The sequence below is a fragment of the Lontra canadensis genome, unplaced genomic scaffold (genome assembly GCF_010015895.1).
Source record: "Lontra canadensis isolate GAN:19392208 unplaced genomic scaffold, GSC_riverotter_1.0 scaffold92, whole genome shotgun sequence".
NCBI lineage: Eukaryota > Metazoa > Chordata > Mammalia > Carnivora > Mustelidae > Lontra > Lontra canadensis.
The window spans coordinates 6,082,080-6,104,454 of NW_022631086.1; the positions used below are offsets into that span (position 1 = coordinate 6,082,080).

General features: G+C 45.4%; 1 protein-coding gene across 7 annotated transcripts in view; it reads left to right on the forward strand.

Moving 5' to 3' along the window:
- Positions 1 to 22,375, forward strand: part of ARID1B (AT-rich interaction domain 1B) — a 429,044-nt gene that overhangs the window by 350,183 nt on the left and 56,486 nt on the right. For 4 of the 7 annotated variants that reach the window (XM_032836429.1, XM_032836425.1, XM_032836426.1 and 1 more), the window contains 3 exons: positions 5,778 to 5,957; positions 19,696 to 20,023; positions 21,756 to 21,884. In XM_032836429.1, the coding sequence (XP_032692320.1) occupies positions 5,778 to 5,957; positions 19,696 to 20,023; positions 21,756 to 21,884 (637 nt within the window). The remainder of the gene's footprint in view (positions 1 to 5,777; positions 5,958 to 19,695; positions 20,024 to 21,755; positions 21,885 to 22,375) is intronic. The other 3 variants (XM_032836428.1, XM_032836431.1, XM_032836430.1) reach the window with 2 other exon arrangements.

The window sequence follows — 22,375 nt, forward strand, 5'->3', positions numbered from 1 at the left end:
TTTCCTTATTTGACTCTCAGAACGATCTTGTAAGGGAGGAAAGAAGTGCTGTTACACGCAAGAGAGCCCGGGGGTCCCCAGGGTGGGTCGCAGAGGCGACTCCTGACCCACGTCTCCTGATTCCAATGGATGCGCAAGTTTCCTGTTAGCCTGCATTACCTTTTCTCTGCGAGTATAGCTTTCCCTTCCTCTCTCTGCCTCTCCTTCCCCGCCCCCTCTTTTCCTTTAAATACTTTTTTTTTTTTTAAGATTTTATTTATTTATTTGACAGAGATCACAAGTAGGCAGAGAGGCAGGCAGGGGCAGTGGGGAAACAGGCTCCCCGCTGAGCAGAGAGCCCGATGTGAGGCTTGATCCCAGGACCCCGGGATCATGACCTGAGCCGAAGGCAGCCCCTCAACTGGCTGAGTCACCCAGGAGCCCCATCATTTAGTATTTTTGCCAAAGTCTGAATTTCCCCACGTTAGATACTTACTTAGGGCATACAGTTCCCTAATATATCCAGTCATAAAATATACTTTCATAATATATAGGAAATGAATTCTATACTTTCTAAATTTCCCTTACTAGAAAGTTTGGTTTTCTAAATTCAGATGGCTCATAACCAGCGAAACTTCACACCTTTTTTAAAAAGCAGCTTTATTCTCTCAGCTGTCAGTTTTTCTATTCACAAACTATGTCGCAAGCTGTCGTTTTATAATAACTTTCTAGAAGAAGCAAAATACAATCAAATAAATATGTCACCATAAATAGGTAGAAAATTCTTGGTTGAAATTTGGTTTTTGGAAACATTTTAACATTTCTTTCATTCAAAACAAAGGTTAAAATCAAAACAAAGCAAGAAATATCCCAAATAAATAAATATACATGGAAGTCACAGACTTGACTGGATTTTTCCTAGGGGGAAAAGTGCTGGAGGCAGAAGCGAGAACTAGAGCTAGAAGTGTCCCTTCAAGTACTCTGCTTCCTCTTCCTCCTCCCCATCGAACAGGCGGTGGAACTGAAGCCAGGAAGGTTCGGTTAACTGCTGTATCGTGCACAGCAGACACGGGAGCCCAGAACCAACAGCCTGGCTGAGTGCTCTTGCTGCCACACGAGCTGCCTCTCTTGCTTTTCTTTCATGAACGTGTAATAATAGTACCAGCTAATAATTATTGGAAGCCCACTCTTCCGGGCACCCACTGTAGTATCTCATTTAATCCCCACAGCATCTCTGTGAAATAGATGCAGTTGTCCTTGTTTTACAGAGGAGATTGCAAATAATAGACATGCAGAGTTTCTATCTTCAGAACGCAAAGTAGAAATTCTTGCTTTTTAGCCAAATTTTGTCTTCAGATTTTTCATCAGTTTGTTTAAACTGTGGGAATATTCAATAACCTTTTAAGAATACAGTTCTGTCATGGAAGCCTTTTCCGGTAGGATTACAGCTGGCATTTAACTGCGATTATGTATTACAGATCACTCTGCCTACCTCATCACTGGTCTCCTGCAAGTTCTTTCTTCATGCCTCAGGTTCTAACAGAATTAGCTTTCAGAAATGCAAGTCGGATCATAGCGATTTCCTGCTAAGACAGCCTGTGGCCCATGCTACCGTTGATCTCAGTGAAGGACCACATTCCCCCCGGATTGCAGATACCAGAGCTTCTGCGGGCCCTGTCACTGTGGCATAGTAGGAACCTTATCTGTAAGACGAAATACTTCATAGTCAGAACATAGAGTGACTAACAGAAAAGTGGGCAAATGATATAAATGGTTCTAGAAAAGAAACAAAAAATAGCTGCTAAGCAAAATCTTCCCCTTTACTCATGATAAGAGAAACACAGAATCAAATACAAATTATAGAACGTCTCCAAAAAGATACATTACAAACCATTGCCCTTGGAACGGGGAACTCCACTGTAAGAGAGAGGGGTACAGTAGCCTCCCCCTCCCCCACCACGGCTCCCCTCTGTGGTTTTACTTTCCCAGTCTCCACAGTCATCCATATTTCAGAAGCAGATGATCCTCCTGACGTAATGTCAGATGGTCATTAGTAGCCTAATGCTACGTCACAACCCCTACGTCATACCCCTCCCACCCTCGTCTCCTCATACCTACATTTTCTTATTTCACATTATCCCAGAAGGAAGGGTGAGTACAGTACCGCATGTCGAGAGAGAGAGAGAGATGGCATTCATACAGAATTTATTACAATATTTTGTAGTAATTGTTCTATTCTATATTAGTTATTGCTGTTAATCTCTTACTGTGTCCAATTTACGAATTAAATTTGATCAGAGGTGTGTATGCATAGGAAAAATCCTTGGACAAGTAGGGTTCTGTACTCTCTGCAGCTTCAGGCATCCACTGGGGGGTCTTGGAATGTCTCCCCCCGGCAGGTAAAGGGAGACACCTGTGTGTATATGTTCCTGAACTTTTGTGTCATATTTTGAATGTGTAGACAGTTACCCAAGTACTAGAGTAACATGGATTTCAGGCATTTAAATAAAAAATGTATCAAAACTAGCTTGCTCATTCTAGCGAGAGAGGACATCTGAATAGGTGGGCTACTCAGTTGAAAGAGGTTGACACCACTTCATACAGTGGGAAGCGGCATCCAGTCCCTCTCCCATGTCACATTTCAGACCACCAAACCCTCCCCATGTTATTCCAGTCGATCTTAGCACAACCTCATCTTCATTTTAAGATGTGGAAACTGAGGCTCAGATGAATTAGGATTTGCCTGGGGTCACACAGCTGGGCCGATCCGTACACACCGTGATGTGTTTCTTCACGTATCTGTCTCCCCACGCAGCTGCTGAACTGGTGACGCAGACGAGACCGTCGTCGGGACCTCGTGTTCCCAGTAGACCACCAGTAGGTGACTTCAGCTCAGAGGGGAGTCAGGCGACTGACGTCGCCTTCTCCTTTCGTTGTCTTGGGGAATACATGGGAAGAGATGAGCCTCACCAAAACACAAAACAAGATTTCAGGGAGCTCTTGTAAGTGGTGCCGTTGCTGAAGCAATACACAGAAAAACAGCTGTATAACTGTAGTTTCTGTGGATTCCATACCCCACAGAACCTTGTCTCTGAGTTGTGGAGTTTGATGCTGTGACATATTCCATTTGAATTTGCTTTAATATTCTACCTTTTGGAATCTTTACACTTGATTTTCTGCAAAGTGCCAGTAATAAGTGAGATAATTCAAGTGGAACATGGCGTATATATTTTTAAGGACTGAGTAAATAGTTGGAAATAAATAACTTGCCCAGGTAAGAATTCTTAGAACTCATTTGTACAAATCTCAAGCCTATTAGGTATCCCAGAGGCAGCAAAAACCCAAGGATGTACTGTATTATCAGAGGTTCTGAATCCTTCAACATGGAGACTTTCATGGTTGAAGTGAAATTGAATGCCAAAAAAAACTGACCTGTGTTATTTTCTTTAATGAAGAAGACAGCCGTCACTCTTTAAAAGAAAGAAAGACAAACCCACACAATCTGTATGGAATTTAGACACATTTTTTATTAAACAGGACTCTATATGAAACTCTTGAGAATTTTATACTAAGCTTAGATAAATATTTCATGAAACATCTGAAGATGCAATCATTTATAGTAATTTTAGTGCTCTGATTTCTGTTTGTTTTCAGATTTGAAAAAGCAAACATTTTCTATGATGATTTATATCTGGGAGCTGCCAATTGAGCCCAATTTCATAAGACTTATCTTTATAAATAAATGGAATAGGATAATAAGGAACAATTCAACTTACTTATATTTTATCTCTAACTCTTTAGACAGAAGCAATGTTAAAAGATCACTTTTTTCCCCTAACCGAAATATAAACTATGGCCTTTATAAATGTCCGATCTCCTTTATCCCCCTAAGTTGAAGCTGACTTCGGATCTGAGTATCATCTCCCCTCTGGCTGCCTCAGTAGACTATCTTTGGCCACTGCTGCTCTAGGTTCTCTGGAATAATGAAGCCTTCCCCCACTCCCACAACCTTCTGTGGCGACTAGAACCTCCGCCTGAAGTTTGAGAACTCACCAGCCCAGTCTCCCCGGTCCTGGGAGTTGTCGTTCAAACTGCCCACCCTTGGTATGCTAGTTTGATGGTGTTCGCCTTTTCTTAGAGACAGGTCTCGATTTGGGGTACGCTGTCTACATGAGTCTTTTCATGGCTCATTCTACGTACTCGCTTCTCTTTGCCTAAACTGCTGATGACCTGGGGATGCCTTGACGTGATGGTCCTGCATCATTTAAAGATGTATTTTCTTTATCCATTTGGACAGCAACTCCCAAGCACCTACTTTATTGTGCTCGTGGTCTGCGGTGTGCACGAGGAAGTTAGTATTCATTCAATAAATAGTGACCTACCACGTGCCAGACACCCCACTGCCATGTTAGGACGCAGCGGTGGGACAGGCATGACTCTTGCCCTCGCGGAACTGAGGCTTTAGTGGGGAGAGGAAGGCTGAGTGAGTCCCAGATACGGTAAAACGATGGCAGGTTATGAGAAGCACTTTGAAGAAATTCAAGTGAGAAAGGGCCAGGGCGCTGTAGCCACAGGGCAGGCAGCCCAGGAAGGGGCCTTGGAGATGAGAAGAAATTAGCAGGTGGAAGCGCATTCCTAGGAAGGGGGAGCAGGAGGGAGTTATGCTTTTCGATGTGACCTGCAAGGAGCCACAGGACATGGGGTGGAGTGAGGACGGCAACACCTGACCACGGAGGAGACCATGGGCTGTGGTCAGAGGTTGGCCTATGGTTCCCAGACTCTCTGGGAAGCCTTGAGGGGTTTCATGCAGGAAAGATAGGATCTCATTTCCTTTTTTATTCCTGAAAGATGATTCTGGCAGCTTTGTGAAAGCAAAGCAAAAGGAGCAAAGTAGGGGGTGGGTGATGGTTGAGGCGGAGAGAACCGAGTAGAATGTGGGGTGCAGGGAAAGGAAGATTGTGGCCGGCCAGTCTTCTGCAGGAGTGGAATCGGCAGAGGAGTAGCCCGAGAGACATTCCAGAAGCACCAGCAACACGATGGGCACATACCTGGGAAACAAGGGGAGGGAGGAGGGAATCACAGGAGTCATGGGTTTTTGAGCGGAGCGTCTGGGTGAGTGCTGGTGCCATTGGTAGAGACGGGGGACCCCAGGCATGGTAGCTTGCGGGAGGATGTCAGAGTTCTGTTTTGGAATAGCAGAGTGTGCTCCCAACCTGCCCCTTGTTCACAGTGGCCCCATGAGGAGCGGTATGAGCTACAGTTCACAAGTCTGAGGCACTCTAGGAATCAAGGTGAACGATCGTTGCTCAGGAGATCAGGGCGCCGAACGGCTCCGAGCAGGGGAGAGCCGGGTACTGGCACGACCTTGAGAAGAGGGACGGAAAGAGGTAGCTGGAGACATGCATCCCAGAAATCAGGCTCTGAGGGGGCAAACCACGTGTCCGGCCCAGCAGGAGTGGAAGGCTGGCAGTGTGAGGGCTTCCTGGGTGTTACTGTTAACGTTTTGTAGGGGCCTCGTCTCCAAGAGAGGTTAAGCTTGCTTGCCTCCTCTCTCTTCTCGCCTTTCCCTAGTTCAAGCCCACAGTCTACTTAGTTCCCGGGAACTCCACTGGGCTTTCAGACTTAGGACTGGGGGAGTCCCAGGGGATCCCCCCAGGTCCTCCACTTTGGTTGAGACACCTTTAGATGCTTCTTCGGGGGAGTCTCGCAGCACCGGTCTTCTCCCCACCCACCCTGCACACAATTCCCTGTCCATTTTGTCACCTGCTCTTACGTATTTCCATTTATTTCCCACCTAGGTTTTATGGCAGGCACACAAAGAAACCCCCAGATGTCTCAGTATGGACCTCAACAGACAGGACCACCCATGTCGCCTCATCCTTCTCCTGGAGGCCAGATGCATCCCGGAATCAGTAGCTTTCAGCAGAGTAACTCAAGTGGGACTTACGGTCCACAGATGAGCCAGTATGGACCACAAGGTAAACGACGCTTCTCAAAGCCGCATCACAGTAGGTTGTAGAAGGTTTGTGAGTATGTTAGTCCTTCAAGATCTTCATATCACAAACACCTTTCCAGATCCCATTATTTGTTACCCAGCGGATCTGTGCAGTAAACGCAAACCCGCCGCCCTTGTTGCCCGCAGTGACGGGGAGAGTAATTATAGCAAGTGATTGTTAGGCATTCAAGCATCAGACACCGTGGGGACTGCTGTTTAACGTAGAGAGGAGTAAGTCCATTTCTGTGGTGTAGTTCGAAATGCTTGTTGAGAAATAGACACAGACCTTGTCCTTGAAATATTTCTGACTTAACACTGGGGTTTCATCATGTTGAATTCTAATCGTGTCCCCTGTCTCTCCGCAACTGCCTCTGGAACAATGCACCCCGCACTCCGAAGGGTGCTGTCTCATGACATCCACTCCCGGTCTGTCTCCAGAGTTCTGTGTCCGGGAAAGAGCGGCTCTCATTTTCTCAGTCAGTACCAGTCTTACTCTGCGAAGACAGAGCCAAGCCTGACATGGACAGGTCTTTCAAAAAAGGAAGGTAACGGGGCACCTGGCTGGCCTCATGGAACGTGCGACTCTTGACTTTGGGGCTGTGAGTTCAAGCCCCAGGTTGGGTGTAGAGATGACTTAAAAATAAAATCTTTAAGATAATGACAAAAGGAAGCTAAAGCAAAAGTCAAAAAATAATGGAACCATTCCCAAAATGCACTGTTTACATTCTGCCTTCCTGGAAGTTGATGTATGTTTTGTCATGTACATGTAGGCCCTTCTTATCAAGGTTTTTAACCTGATACATTTTTTTCTAAGATACTTTTGGCAGTAAGGCATTTGAATTTCACACCTTCTTTATGTTTTGTTTATTTAAATTAGACATTAATGGATAATTTCAAGAGCATGAAATAATCTGGCACAATTCCCAGAGTTTCCTCAAAAATATCAGGAATATTCCAAGTGAAGATGATGAATGCCCACTAGGAAATTATAGTAAACCAACAGCCAAGTCAGGTCTCCTCCTGTTAAATACAGTCTTCTTCTCTTTTGAAGACCTGTGTGTGTGTGTGTGTGTGTGTGTGTGTGTGTGTGTGTGTGTGTAGCAAGCCACTGAGCTCTGTCGAGGGTCTCGAGTGTCAGGGTCCATTGAGCGTCTCCAGCCACGGAGCCAGCGCCACACAAGGCAAGATGCTCCCCTGAGAAGGCCTTGCCACCCTCTTGGCTTCTCCCCCGGTGTTCCTCAGGAAAGCCTTTCTTTCTATTTGTAGTACTTCACCGTTTGAAAACGGAGTGACCGATGTGTCTGTGTTGTTCTTGAAGATTTCTTTCTGAAAAATCTCCAGCATCTTCCATATTCCCACATCACATAGTTTCCTTGCCTCGAGTTGCTTCATTATCTTACATCCCAACTCTTTCTGTTAGGAACAACTCTGTTAGAACCCCCAAAACAAGACTTAGTGCTTGGCCCTTTCCCCCCTTTGTCCGTATGTGGAGTGGAGGTAAACTTTGTGTTTTGCTTGATTCCCTTTCCACCATGTCATCAGTGGCTTCCCGTGATACCAATTTCAGGAAACCCTAGGAATTCAGGTCCCACATGACAGTAGCAGTCTGCCTGTTCCCTGGCAGCCCCAGGAGGCTGTGACATGGAGACGTTTGTCCCTGCTCTGAGGCAGGTCAGTGAGGCACTCAGGTGTAAGACCACATCTCTGCCCACAGGACCCATCCGGCAGCGGGTGTCTTCAAAACTGGGTTCCTTTGACCCTCGTGAAAAGGAGAAAACTTTAGTGAAAGTTAGAAAAGCAGTTTGTATGTTGTGATACACACAGAAAATGGGGACTTGAGCTCAGAATATAACTGGAGACAAGGTCAGAGCCTGTTGTTCTCAGAACTGGGAGTGGCTAAAGGTCTGGGACTTAACCACTAAAACTCACAAGGGCTTTGTGTAATCTTCAAAATTGGTCTGTCTTCTCTTAAATAATTCACTCTCGCAACCTCATCCTCTGCTGTTCTCAGAATAAGGGAAGATAGAACCTTGACTATCTGATGAGTCTTTTGTGAACAGTTAAGAAAGCGCTTACGCTCCCGGAGTTAATAGCAGGAAAGGCCATTTCTATAGAATGGATTTCTTCTCCAAATAAAACCCTCAGTTTTCCAGAATAATTGAACGTTAGGATTCATAATTTAAGAGCACTGAACCTGTGAGAGTTCTCATCCAAACTGCTCTATGTCCTTGGAAAAGTACTTACTCTTTGGGAATTACTTTTCCTCTAGAAAATGAGAAAATTCGATCATGTTACTTTGGAATTTGCTTCCAGTTCAGATGTCCTGCAGTCTAAATCTTGCTTCCAACTCCACAGCCTTTTATATCAACACAACTGGCTGGATCCACTCGTAACATTTTGGTCTTATAGTCAAGAAGGGATTTCTTTTAAGGCAGAAACACTGAGTTTAGGTTGATATTTGAAACCATTTAGAATAAGGATAATTTGCATGCTCAACACTTTTTCACTTGGAGAACTTGAGTACCTGCATTTCTGTCCTATCTGCCGTCTCTCCTTCCCCCAAGTGACCTCTCGCTCACAGCCACTGCGACGTGCGAGTCCTCCTGGGGTCCTTGACGGGCTTCCAGCACTGTGTGCTTAAAATCAGCGTCCTGGTACTCTGTGTTCAACTCAGAATTGTTCGCCTTTCCTCCTTGTCTTCTCCTCCAGCAAACACTAAATCACAGGAAACAAATGCTTGTAACATACTGTTCACTTCCACAAATGGCCTTACTTTTGAATTTCTCTTTGTTGATCCTTTTAAACATGACACAAATGAAGTATTTTTTTCTTCCTCTTCTTAATTAACTACTCAAATTAGTAGTAAAACATTCAGCTTACAATTTTGTGTTACATGTGTTAAGGTCTCTGAAAAGAGTCACTTGTGTGTGACCCACAGAGCCCATTAGTCCCATCTTCCGTTTCTGTACCGAGCTAGATGACTTTCTTCTGGGTTCATTTTGTTTTTAAGAGGCCTCAGAGGAAGATCTCTTAGTCTTTTTTTCAACCTTTTTACTGTCAGGAATGGCTTCTTCAAAATTGTTTTTAGTAATAACAGCCAACATTTATTACTGTGTCCTGGGTCCTGTTTGAGGCGTTTTGTTTTGTTTCGCTATAGATTTTATTTATTTACTTATTTGAGAGAGAGAGAGAGAGAGAGAGAGAGAGAGAGCGAACAGGGGGAGGAGCGAAGGGAGAATCCCAAGCCGACTATCCTGAACACGAAGCCCAACGCAGGGCTTGACCTTTCAACCCCGAGATCATGACCTGAGCTGAAATCAAGAGTCAGACACTCAACTGACTGAGCCACCCAGGCGCCCCTGGAGTGTTTTCCACCGACTAACTCATTTAATGCCCACGACAGGCTCTGTGATACGCCTGTTACTATGGCACGTGGCAGATGAAGAAACTGACGCATATAGTAGGCAAACAGCTTCACCAGGACACGCAGTGGTCGTGCCGGGATTCAAATTCAGACTGACTTGCCCATTTTCTTAATTAATGGGAAGCTGTGACATTATCCCCATTTTGCAGATGAGCAGGTGAGCAGGTTACGTATTGACCCACAGTCCCACAGCTAGTAAGTGTGAGAGCCAGGGTTCAAACCAAAGGAGACCTCGGAGACCGCTCACATAGTCCCATGGTTCCGACATAACCCCTCCTGGCCGGTTCATTCATTTAGTAAGCCACTGGGGAGACACAAGCTACTTGCCTTCAAGGAATAAGGAACATTTTGAGAGTACAGGCTTAGAAATACATCAGAGGTACTAGAGATGAAGAAAAAAGTTTCTATGAAGTTAAGGAAATTTTTAGAAATGTATATTAATACTGTAAATTCTGAATTATTTAATATGCGAGTGGAATGAATCAAATCTAAATGTGTGAAAATGTTTAATTGCAGTATATTTTATGAAGTAGTGCTTTTCTACCTTCAAGCAAGTACATATAGTAACTATCCCTATAAAGTGTTTGCAAGTAGGGTGATTGAGACTTGCTTTAATAAATGGAAAGGAGTTATAGAATTGACATGTTAATTATTAATGAATTTGGGGGAAAGAGCTGAAACAAATTTCACCTTTATAGCCTTTATATTTCTTCTTTTTTTTAATGATTTTATTTATCTATTTGACACACAGAGATCAAAAGTAGACAGAGAGGCAGGCAGGAAGAGAGAGGGGGAAGCAGGCTCCCCGCTGAGCAGAGAGCCCAACGGGGGGCTCATCCCCAGGACCCCGAGACCATGACCTGAGCTGAAGGCAGAGACCCAACCCACTGAGCCATCCAGGTGCCCCAGCCTTTATAGTTCTTAAGAACAAAGACCGCCTTGTATTGTGTTCTCTAGAACAGTGTCTCTCAAAATGACGACAAATATTTTTTGCATATTTGTCACTAATTGCAGAAAATGGACATCTAGCCTTAATTTTGCTATAAATAAGCAATATTACCTTGGGCAACTAAATAATTCTGAGCTTCAAGTCCCCTCAGTTCTCACTCACTTGCACAAAAGTGTCTGGGCTGGCACGTACAGCTGCACAGGTTGTATACTGATGCAGCCTTGGGTTTATGCCTTAGTTTGTATAGTGTGTGTCTTAGGAAGCAGGGAACTTTTAAGTAGGTGAGTCTGAAGAGACTTTTATTTCTTTTCTTTTTTAAGAGTTAATTATTTATTTTAGAGAAAGAGCGTGCATGTACCCACGCGTGCATACGGAAGCAGGGGGAGGGGCAGAGGGAGTGGGAGAGAATCTCTAGCAGGTGCACCACTGAGTGCAGAGCCCGCCAAGGGCTCAATCCCAGGACCCTGGGATTATGACCTGAGCTGAGACCAAGAGTTGGACACTTAATCGACTGAGCCATGCAGGCACCCTGAGACTTATTTCTAAGTTACTTGATAAAAGGTATTTTTACCAGAGCTTAAAGATTTTTTGTTAGTTTGTTTGTTTTCTAAAAATATTCCTTCTCCCTTCACTAAAATGTGTGTCTCAGTGCCTTTGGGAAAACTCCAGATCATACCTAGTTGAAACGTGCAGTTCTGAAATAGTGAATCAGACAATGTTACAGCTGTTTCAATTGAAGAGGAACAACACATAAATGTCACTCATTGGCAGCTCCCTAGTCACTTGAGGGTACCTTATAGGCCCATGACATCCTCGGTGTCACCGTGACCCAGAGTTTCAGTCTCTACTGTTATAAGTCCCGAATCTCGGTCTTATTATTGAATTAAGCTAAATTCAGCCTCTCTTCGACAGAGGGGAGATGTGTCTGCCCTGTGGATCCGTGTTTTCCTGGCCAGGGCTGCAGACTGACCACATTCTGTTCTTTGACTTTCCAAAGGCTGCTTTCTGGGCAGCTCACTCCCTGTTCAATTAACTCATTTTATTTCCTCTTGAAACCGACTGTGATACACATGACAAATTTAACAGCCTTCTACTACTGTATTACTGTAGCCTTATTTTATGGTTAAGTCAGCAGTACTAGGCAGGTGTCAGTTCCATATTCTATATTGTTTTGTTGTTAAGGAAATATTCAAAATCTCTATCTCACCAATACTGGGGAAAAGACAGAAACTGAAGTAGGTCATTTTACAGCAAAAGATTGTTAATGCAGCCTTCTTTTTATGCTCAAATTTAGTTGCCATGTTGTAAGATTTAAGCATGAATTTTTCTTAACAGACCAATAACCATCACAATTTTATCAAAACCCAGGGATTTAGGAAGGAGTGAAGAAAATTTAAACCACAAAGCAACTTAAAATTTAAAAAAGGAAGAAAAAACACCATAAAGCAGCTTTAATTTTGACCAGTGCAAAACTCTTTTTCCTTGCTAATTCAAACCAGCAGCGCTCAAGCGGGCTGCTTTTCACTCCCCTCACTGAGGAAGCACATCCTTGTGACGTCATCCCGTAGGTTGTTCCTCTATGGAAGGTCTTGGTCACGACAAGCTGGACAGACTGTAGGAGTACAGGATGTGGACATTCAACATTGCTTGACATCTCAGCAAGGTGCCTTTTGCTAGGGCTCATAGCTTGGCCATTTTTTCAAAGGGTTTGAAAAGAAATAGCCTTACTGAATGACAAGCCACAAAAGGGTGAGGGTCCCTCAGCCCTCTGGGGAAGCAGGTCAGAGCTCTCCCTCCAGGCGGCGCTGTCCCCACGCAGGCACGCCCAGAGCATGGCCACTCTGGAGCCCAGGGAGGACAGGAGCTCCAGCAACGGGTGACCACGGTGACTCTGAGATGCTTTTGTTTCTTTCCATAGAGATTTTACTGTTTTATACTAAATTTTGCTATTGACTTGAGATAATACGTTTTTACATTTTTTAATGTTAGTGCTTACTTCTACTCAGTCTGAGAAATAAATTCGAATATTTGTGCATGATGAAAGTAAAATTCGACATATGTGCAATATAGGAAAAGATCATTTCACTGATAAAAAGTCACTGATACCGGAACAGTTTCTCTCTATTCCTTGAAAGGTGCTATTTATTGACTGTCAGTTGCAGTTACTATTTTTTCCCCCCACAGCAACATGAGACGGATAATCTTATACCCTTTTTACAGATGAGGAAACTGAACTTGGGAGTGACAAGTGGCTTTCTGAAGGTCACACATAGCAGACCGTTATACCCGTGCTCCTTGAGGGCCTGTGCTCTCTTCCGCACTCCCTGCCTGGAGTCGGATGCTGGCTGGCATCTGACGGTGCCCGTATGTCCCCTGGGCCTGTCTGATGTCGGGCTCTGTGACAGTTATTTCTCTGAAGATGCACTTCTTCCTGAGAGGCCGCAAACACGCACACAGCTCCCTTCCCCGGGGCGGCTCTCCTCAGTCACCTTGGTGGGACGCCTCCCCTCGCCACTCTGTATAAATCTCCCTTTGTGTTTCTCGAGGGCACTTTCTGGCACCACATGACATGATCTAGACTTGATGTCTTTGCCTATCTCGTGCCACCAGGATGGCAGCTCTTTGCCTGCATTTGCCACCGAATCCCTAGCCGTTAGCACACAGCGAGCATGGAAGAGGCCCTCCCTTCAGAGCTCTTTCTGAAAGAGATGAAGATGGAGAGTTCCAGAGGTGCGGGTGCCTTTTCCGCCCTACCTTGATGCTTCACAGGGTTGGGGCTGATAACTCAATGCTTAAGATTTATCTTTGGGAGGTGAAACGAAGATCATGTTTGTCTGTTTCTTTCTGTGCATGTATATTCTCTGCACTGAGCTGGCATTATCATATAATTAAATTTTTAAAGGGGTTCGTTTATGTAACATACGGAAAGAGCTACCAGAAGTGAGCCGCTGAAGCCATACTCTAAGGCAGTTGGCCTTTCCCCCTCTATTCCAAGCTTTGGGCAATATGGCTATTTCTCTTACACTGTGAAGACTTCTTAAAATGCATGTTGATCTAGGGAAGATATGGTGCCATAAATACCAATTCCAAAAACAAATTCTCTCCATTCCCACCAATAGCAGGATTTAATGTGACTGAAGGTAAGTCATCTTTCATTTTGAACCTGCATTTGTGGTCTTCGTATCTACTCGATCATTTCCCCTCCAAAGTAGTATCTAAAAGAGCGATATTGTGTTATCAGCCTGTGTAGAAAGCTGGAGTTAGAAGGTTTTTGAAATACAACTTTTTTTTTTTTAAACACAGAAAGGATCTTACTGAAATATGGTAACCAGCAAATAAACATGTGAAAAATGCTCATTCTTTATTGGGGAAATGAAAATTAAAGTCACAGTGATATCCACTCCACACCTACTGGAATGGCTCATTTTTTTTTTTTAATTAACAATATCAAGGATGTAGAGCAGTTAGAACTCATACATTTTTTTTTTTTTAAACTCATACATTTTTTGGTAGATTTTCTTATGAAGTCAAACACACACTCACCCTACATCCTGGCGCTCTCATTCCTCGGGTCCTGCCAAGAGAAATGAAACCTATGTCTACACAAAGACCTGTGTGCAGATGTTAGCAGCTTTGCTCGTAATTGCCAAAAACGGGGAACAACTCAAATGTCCACAGAATTGAAAGCTACTCGGCAACCAAAGGGAAGAAGCCACTGACGTGTGCAGTAATGTGGATGGATTTCAAAAGCATGATGCTAAGGGAAAGCAGCCAGACACAAAAAGACTACATGCGGCATGATTGTAGATGACAGTACTGGGGAGAAGGCAAAGCTATAGGAAGAGAAATCAGATCAGTGGTTCCCACGGGTGGCCATGAGACTGACCACAAACGGGCAATTTTTTTGTCATGGTAGAAATTTCCCATGTTCTGGTGGTTATAGGACCTGTAGGATTGTTATTGTATGTAAATTCTATCTCTATAAACGTGACCTAAAATCATGTGATGTAGTAGACAGCTATAAGAAGTGGCGAACATGATTAACTAAACAACAAGGTCAGTGCCTTTTTAGCCCTAATCCACAAATACATTTATCATACATAGCTAATTAGTCCGTTTTACTTTTTCCTGTTCCGGGCAAAGTGTCTGGTCTGTGATTTGGGCACCATTTTACCCTCCACAGCATGGGGGGAATTATACGGAGCTTTGCGTGTAGAAGTGATTCTCCAGTGATTGTCAAATGATGAGTCTGAGAAGCAAAACTTCTTATGTGAGTGGAAACACTCACAGAAGTTTTGCTTCTCAGAGTCATCATTTGCTTGGAGTATAGACTATAACTTGCAAATTAAATATTCCAGAGTCAGGTACAGAATTTTTTGCGATCCCGCTAAAATAATAATGTGACTCGAACAGAGTCCCGCTCCAGCTAGTGCTTGACTACACCTCCTGGTGGGCTGAAATCTGAATTTATCTGGTGACCGATTTCCCGAAACTGGTGTGCCAAGATGAACCCACTTGAAAACTGTGGGCTCTCGGACTTGGCTGCAAGATCCGTCCAGCTGAGGTGGGCTGGCCCAGCATCTGCTGCCTTCATTGTGCTTAACGCTGGATCCATCTGTTTTCTGTCGGCGCTGGTGCCAACAAATTACTAATCTATTAGAGAAACATGGAAATAAGATTGCACTTCTCATTCCTGGCTTTTCCTCTCATATTTTGCTTGGCTTACATGTTTGGTTTTTGTTTATTTGGGGGAGAAAGATGTGTTATCGAGAAGGCAAAGGGGGTGCATTAATCACTTTTCACTCCTTCCACACATTTTTTAAAAAGATTACAAGGAAAGATCATCCATTATCCACGATGCTGACAGTATTGTGATTGTTGATGATGATGGTGGCCACTCTCACGTATGCGGGGCCTCTGTGCTCGGCACTCTGCTAGTCCCTTGGTACCAGGTCCCCATGATCGTGCTTACTTTTACAGATGGCAAAACCGATGGTCAGACAGGTTAAGTAACTTATCCAAGGTCATGCTGCTATTCAGACCCAAATTCTAGAGCCTGTACTTCGTCCATTGCTGCCTCTTAAGCCATTTAAAGCCTTTAGAAAGCATTTTTATCCAGGCATGTGAGTTTAATGAGGAAAGTCTTTAGCGTTTCAAGGAGAAGAAAAGGGGACTTTGTATTTCTTCTCCCAAACAGAGGCCTCTGTAATTAGAACGGATTCCCTTGACGTGTGCTTTTGCGTGCCAATTCATGGAATCAACCCAACTGATTGAGGAGAATGAGATTGGGAGCACAGCACTCAATGGGCCTTTCTAAGCACAAGTGCTTGCGTGCGTGTGTGAGTGTGCACCGGGGTTGTGCGCTCACACGGACCCCGCCCACCTGCTGTCCGCAGACCAGCTGCAGAGTGGAGCAAAGCCATTGAAACGCAGCCCTTCCTCTTAGCACGCACCGTGAATGAGAAGGAAGAAGTAGGGTCCAGGGTAACCGAACATCTCAGTCATTTCTTTCCTTTGTGTTCCTTAAAACACAGCCCCTGACTGCCAGTTATACCCAAAGTGCAAGAGCCCAGGCTGACAGGGTTTCTCTGTTCCAACCGAAAGCAGAGTTCAACAAAATCAGGAACTAACTTCTCTAACAAAACTGCATTGTGGGCCCGTCTGCCATAACCATGTCCAAACGCTTGTTTTCTAAAACAAGATTCAAGTGTTATTTCATTTCCTTCGAAAGCAAAGGGTACATATGTTTTCACTGAATCCGGTTTCTTACCAAATGAGTCACTTACCAAGTGCTGGGGGAGGGTGGGAGCTAGTAATCGAATGAATATGTGAATTAATTTCATTTGCATTCGAACTGTGAATGAGTTTATTTATTTTTAATAAAAGCAAGAGCCAAAAAAGAGCGCTGTGTTCCCTGATGCTATCAGACTGTCTGGAAGCGAGGGCGTGTGAGGTCAGTGAGGATGGAGAGGAGAAGTCTTAAAACTCTGCCCACAGAGAAGCCTTCGGAGGCCTGTGCTCCAAGAAGGCGTAGGAAGAGGCAGGCCAGCAGCCTGCCCACCGTGCCGTGTCCCTCACAAGCCTGGGAAGCATAAGGTGCCCTTTCCACCACAATGGTGTGACAGGAAGACAGACGGGGGACCTTATGTGTTGTCCTGTGGGATGGGAGATTCCAAAACAACTGAAGAACTTTTTATAAAGAACTTTGAAATTGATCAACAGTGAATGTTTTACGTCTTACATGAAAACAGTGTCCGATTATTTCCGCAAAGGCAGAGTATTTTCTTAGGAAAAGGCAGTGTAAATTCAAGGAGCTGGCCGTTAAAGATTGACTCATGAGGACCTGAGTGGTACCTGTTCACACCTCTCCTGTTCCTTCTAGTTTCTTTTGTTTTCCTCCCATTTCCAGTTCCTGGAACTGCTGGGGCATCACTCTGTTGTCAATCCCCTTTAGGCTTTCCTTCGCCTTCCAGAGGACATTCGGGGTTGAAGAAGTTGCTGGTTGTAACAAGTCCCCTTCTGTGCTGGCGGAGCACTATATTGGTTCGTCCTGAGATTGGTCTGCAGCAGGGGCCAGCAGATTATGACCAACGTTGGCCCACCACCTGTGTTTGTAAATAAAATTTTATTGGGACACAGGCACTCTCATTTGTGTATGGAGACCATCTGGCCCATATAGCTAAAATATGTACCATCCAGACCTTTACAGCAAGTGTGTCAGCCCATGGTCCCTGTGAATGGTGACCTTCCCACCATCTGCAATAAATAACACAATCCACGGACACCCAACGAGAAAGCTCACGTGATGCACCCAGGCCCTATTGAAAAGGCCGCAGATCTCTTGTAGGTTTATAGGTGATGCAGTTTCACACGTGTAGATTAAGGAAACCTCGTTTTACAGTTGTGATGATGTGTCACGTAAGTGTAGTTTTTCCTTAAGCGTTTGAGAGGCCACCCGGTAGTGTCATGTGCTCGGACTCTGAACTGCACACACAGATTTTACCTGTGTGCGAACCGTGCCTTCTCTGCTTAGTAGGCCCATGACCTTGAGACGGGCTCCTTAACATCCTGTGCCTCAGGTCTCTCATCTCCAGAATTAGGATTGTAATAACAGAGGCCTCTTAGGCTTGATACGAGGATTAAATGAGTTCACACAGAATTTGGAATTGAGTTTAGCACACGGTAAATATTAAGTGTTTGCTTTTAGTATTGTTACTCATCAAATCCAATTTCTGCTGGAAAACCTGGAGATACTCCTCTTTATCTTCAGGATAAACCGTACACTTGGAGGCCTGAAACACAAGGCCCTACTGAACGTGCCCTCTAACCCCGGGGTGCCCGGCACACAGCCGCACAGAGCTCATCAGTGGCCTGAGTTTCTGTGCTGTCCGGCTCGATGTAACGTGTGCTGTCCTCTCCTCTGCCTGACTCGCCACCCAGATACCTGCTCCCTCCCGTTTTCACATGCTTGTTCGCAGTACTTCCCATGCATAATGTCCTTTAACCCTAGCAAGAACTCAAGTAGACAGTAGTAGAGGGGATTATCTTTGGCTTATGGAGAAGAGGATGAAACCAAGAAAGAGGAGAACAAGTTAAGATCTTGGAGACAGTCTGTGCGGAGCCTTCACTCGGCACCAGCTCCCCCAGGTCCCAGGGCCTGCCCACCCACAGGTTCCCAAGGTCACAGCCCAGCAAAGAAACCTTCCTGAACTCCCTACTGCGCTGATCCCTGTCCCACTCCCAAGCACACTTACTCTTGCACTTTTTCTTTTCTGCTTTCATACACTTTCTTGTCTTATCCCTGCTACTCTGCACACACACGCACACACACACTGAGCTTTTTGAGTGCAGGAATTGCATTGTATTTAACTTTACATCCCCTAGAACAGTTACATTATTTTGACAAGGAGATTCTTCCAGAAAGCAGTAAGGATTGATTGAGAAACACTGATCTGTATTCTACAAATGCTTTTTACATTCATTTTATTTCAGTAATCATTTGTGGGAAGGCAGCATGTTTTATTGGTTAATTACATGGGTTCCAGAATCTTTTTGCTTGAGCTTGACTCCTAACCTACTAGCTGTTGATTTTCTCCATTTGTAGATGGAATCGTCGTCATTTATATGTATTTCATGTGGTTATTGGAGAAATGAATGTAATCATCGAAGCAAAGCATTTAGCCCCGTGTGTCGTACGTGGTGTGGTTCGGCAGTTACTATCTTCAATTATTATTATTATTGGAATGACGTTACATATGCCTTTAATTTATTTGAATTTAATCTATGTACACTCAGTCAAAATAAAAGGTGTGGAAGGAGAGAGAAGACAGAACTACTGAAATAGTTGGGACCCTTAAAGCCCGTTCTCCTCAGTGTGTCCCCCACTGTGAAGGGAGGCTGGAGGTGCACTTGTGGTCCCTCACTTCCTCCTCAGGCTCTGCCTGCTCCCCGTGGTGTCCCCATTTCACTGAGCCCACGTCCGGGTAGTGCTTGAAACCGTATTTCATAAGACAGGCACCAAGCACAAACTAGCTGCTTCATCTGGTGCTCAGGTAAAAAAAACAAACACACAAACAAACCAGATGTGCTCCCAGCACCAGAGAAAAGCAGATTGTTTGGCCGGACTACTGTTGAGCCCCCACATGGCATCCCCAGTGGGGTTTTATTTTTTTATTATTTTTGTTTTTTAAGATTTTATTTATTTATTTGACAGAGATCACAAGTAGGCAGAGGCAGGCGGGTGGGCAGGGGAAGCAGGCTCCCTGCTGAGCAGAGAGCCCAATGCAGGGCTCGATCCCAGGACCCTGAGATCCTGACCTAAGCCGAAGGCAGAGGCTTAACCCACTGAGCCACCCAAGCGCCCCTCCTGTGGGGTTTTGGAGGATAATTTTGAGCACACATTTGTCTCGCGTGTTGTCTTTCTGAGAGCCCCAGATCAGGACTGTCGAGCACAGTGGTGACGTAGTCACGCATTCTCAGTGGTGTGTTCCCAAGGACTAGGGTTGAAATCATGACTTTGCTTAAAAGGTAAGCATGTGAACGTTGGGTGGACTGAGGCAATACTCACTACCAGCATCCCCTGCCTGTTTCTGGATGGTCTGGATGATTAGCCTGCATGTCCCCTCCATCTCGCAGTGGTCCTGTGTGGCTCTTTGCCTTTGGAATGGGCCGAGCGAGCACGTGTTGACACAGCCAGCCTCATCTGTGCCAACAGGGGAAGGGTTAATAAGGATAATGACTGCCGTTCTGTGTTGACCACATTGTTGGACAAGAAGCATTTCCAGCAAATGTTCTCACCAGTTCAGATACTGAGTAAAAGGCTTTAATTTGTGTTTGCTTTTTGTTTAGGTAACTACTCCAGACCCCCAACGTATAGCGGGGTGCCCAGTGCAAGCTACAGCGGCCCGGGGCCCGGCATGGGCATCAATGCCAACAACCAGATGCATGGACAAGGGCCAAGCCAGCCATGTGGTGCTATGCCCCTGGGACGAATGCCATCAGCTGGGATGCAGAACAGACCATTTCCTGGAAATATGAGCAGCATGACCCCCAGTTCTCCCGGCATGTCTCAGCAGGGAGGGCCAGGAATGGGGCCGCCGATGCCAACCGTGAACCGTAAGGCACAGGAGGCAGCCGCCGCAGTGATGCAGGCCGCTGCAAACTCAGCCCAGAGCAGGTATGCCGTCGGGGCAGGTGGTCTGCGTGTGCACCTGAGAGCGGGCCCTGCGCCCGTGTCACCCGGGGTGGGGAGTGCGGTGTCGCTCGGCTTGGCTGTCCCTTTGGTGTTCACACACGCTGTCCCAAAAGTACAGAGAAGTCAGTGGCAGACCACGATCTGTGAGACACAGAGGGAACCTGAGTGGTGGCCGAGTCCGCTGTGGGAGCTCGTTCAGAGTGACTGTGACTAGACCTCGCCACCCGCGCCCCAGGGCGGCGGCGTAGCTGGGTGTCCCGTTAGAGGAGCAAGGATTAAGCAGGAAAGGTCTAAAGCTGAAAAAGTAGGCTTCTAAAATCTAAACTACTGAAAAAGAACCACCTTCCTTTCTTTTTTTAACCCACCATAACAATCTTTATAAAATAGGAACTTTGTCTATGCACATATTCGTATTGTTTGTGTTTGTCTAAATGTTTCTGTGTGAGATTATGGATTTCATACTCTCATGGTAGATTTTATTTTTCTAGGCCTACCTCTCTATCTGTCCAAACGAAAATGTGGCCAGTAAAGCAAAGATAATATTTCATAAAGTTTTAAGTTGACAGAGCAAGATTTCAGCCTCAGTTACTTAATTGTTTTTAATCTTGATTTTTAAAATTGTTGAAGTTATTTAACCTGCATAAAAATGACATACTTAATGAAAAATTTATGAGACAGAAGTGAATAGTTTTAAGAGAAACATTTATAGGTATGTTTTACATTATGTTGAACAAATGTTAAAATACGTTTTAAAGCACATTGAAAGCTACATATGAAGATAAGGTGTCTTCAGAAGAAAAGATAGAAGCATCAGATTTTTGTCAAAGGGAAGGAAAAATGTGTGTGTGTGTGTGTGTTTAAATGTGTCCCTTTGTTACTTTTCCTCTGAAGCTGCTATTTGGGGAATGTTAGGGACCCCTTTAGTCTCACGTTTGCTCCAAATAATGATAAATTTCCCTTGAGGAATCAAAATGAAAGTCAGTCATTCTCTTTCTCTCTCTCATCCATATTACAGCTCCTTAAAATCTCCCAAACCCCACCCCTTTCTATACGAAACAGAACCCACACAGGCCTTAGGGAGTGTTTTAATAAACCCGTCCACAAACACCGGTTCGCCTGGTCCAGCTGAAGTTCTGAGATCAGTTGAACCGAATTGTCCATGGTTGCACCAGCTCCTCTCAGGTGGAAAGTGCCGGATGGCATCAGAGGCTGCGGCTGGTGGCCTGGGAGGAAGACACCCAGAGGGACAGGGCATAACCAGCTGTTCCACGTAAATGTCTTGCGCTGTTCCCTTCCGGAATCAGCCGATGTGGCATTTTCCACCGATTCATGCAGAGGAACACATCCCTGGCTTGTCACATCTGCCTCTGAGTGGCCGGCCACCCCAGAGCCTTGCCTTCCTGGGCCGCCCGCTGCAGCCCTCGGGGCGCTCTGAGGACTGTGCGTTTTGGCTTGTCCCGGAGTCAGGGGTGCGCTGACGTATGCATGGGGACCAGCTCTGACAGTCTTCCCCATCTCTCTCCTTCGCCCTGCCCTCCTCCCCGCCCTTTTTTCGAGGAACCATCTCCGGTCCCCCTGGCAGGCAGCTGCATGGGACAGAGGCCGAGGCCACAGTCTAGCGCTCACACCCACACGTGGAGAGAACCGAAAGCGCAGGGGGTTCAGACTTTCTACAGAACAAATCCAAAGAAGTTGTTCTTCTGTTCTGCTTTAGGCCACCATACATTAGGTCGCCTGCTTATCCCAGCCAGTCTGGGGCTGGGGGACGCCCCATGTTTTCTTCCCAGCACCCCAACTATGGCAGCTCTCAGGCTCCCATGATGCACCAGCCTGACCAGTACGGGTAGGTAGCCACATACCCTGACTTGCTGCGGGACCTGGGCATTGTTTTTTTTTTCCAACTGTTAATGACCTTGCCATCCGGCTGCGAAGGGAGCAGCCCAAACAAGAAAGCAAAAGACCTGAGAGGAAATCCGTCCCAGAGGGGGTCGTCTTTTTGTTTCTTTTCGTTTGTTTCGGGGTTTTTGTTCGTTTTGTTCTGTTCGTTTTTCACTCTTCTGGACGGTTCCGTGGTAGTGTGGTGGCGCCCTGCATGCCGTCCCCGGATCCCGTCTCTGCATGGCTTTGGGCATGGCTGCTTCTCCTTCATGCCTGAGAGGGAAATGCACACTCTGAGCTCCATCAGAGTAATGAGGTCACCTCCCCTGGCGTGATTTCCCCCACTGTCGTCCTCATGTCGTCTGGGAACTTGTGTCGTACAGCACTGTTACCACGACTGTGTTACTGTCATTCCCGCCACTACGGTGACCCGCTCCCACACACACTCCCGAATTC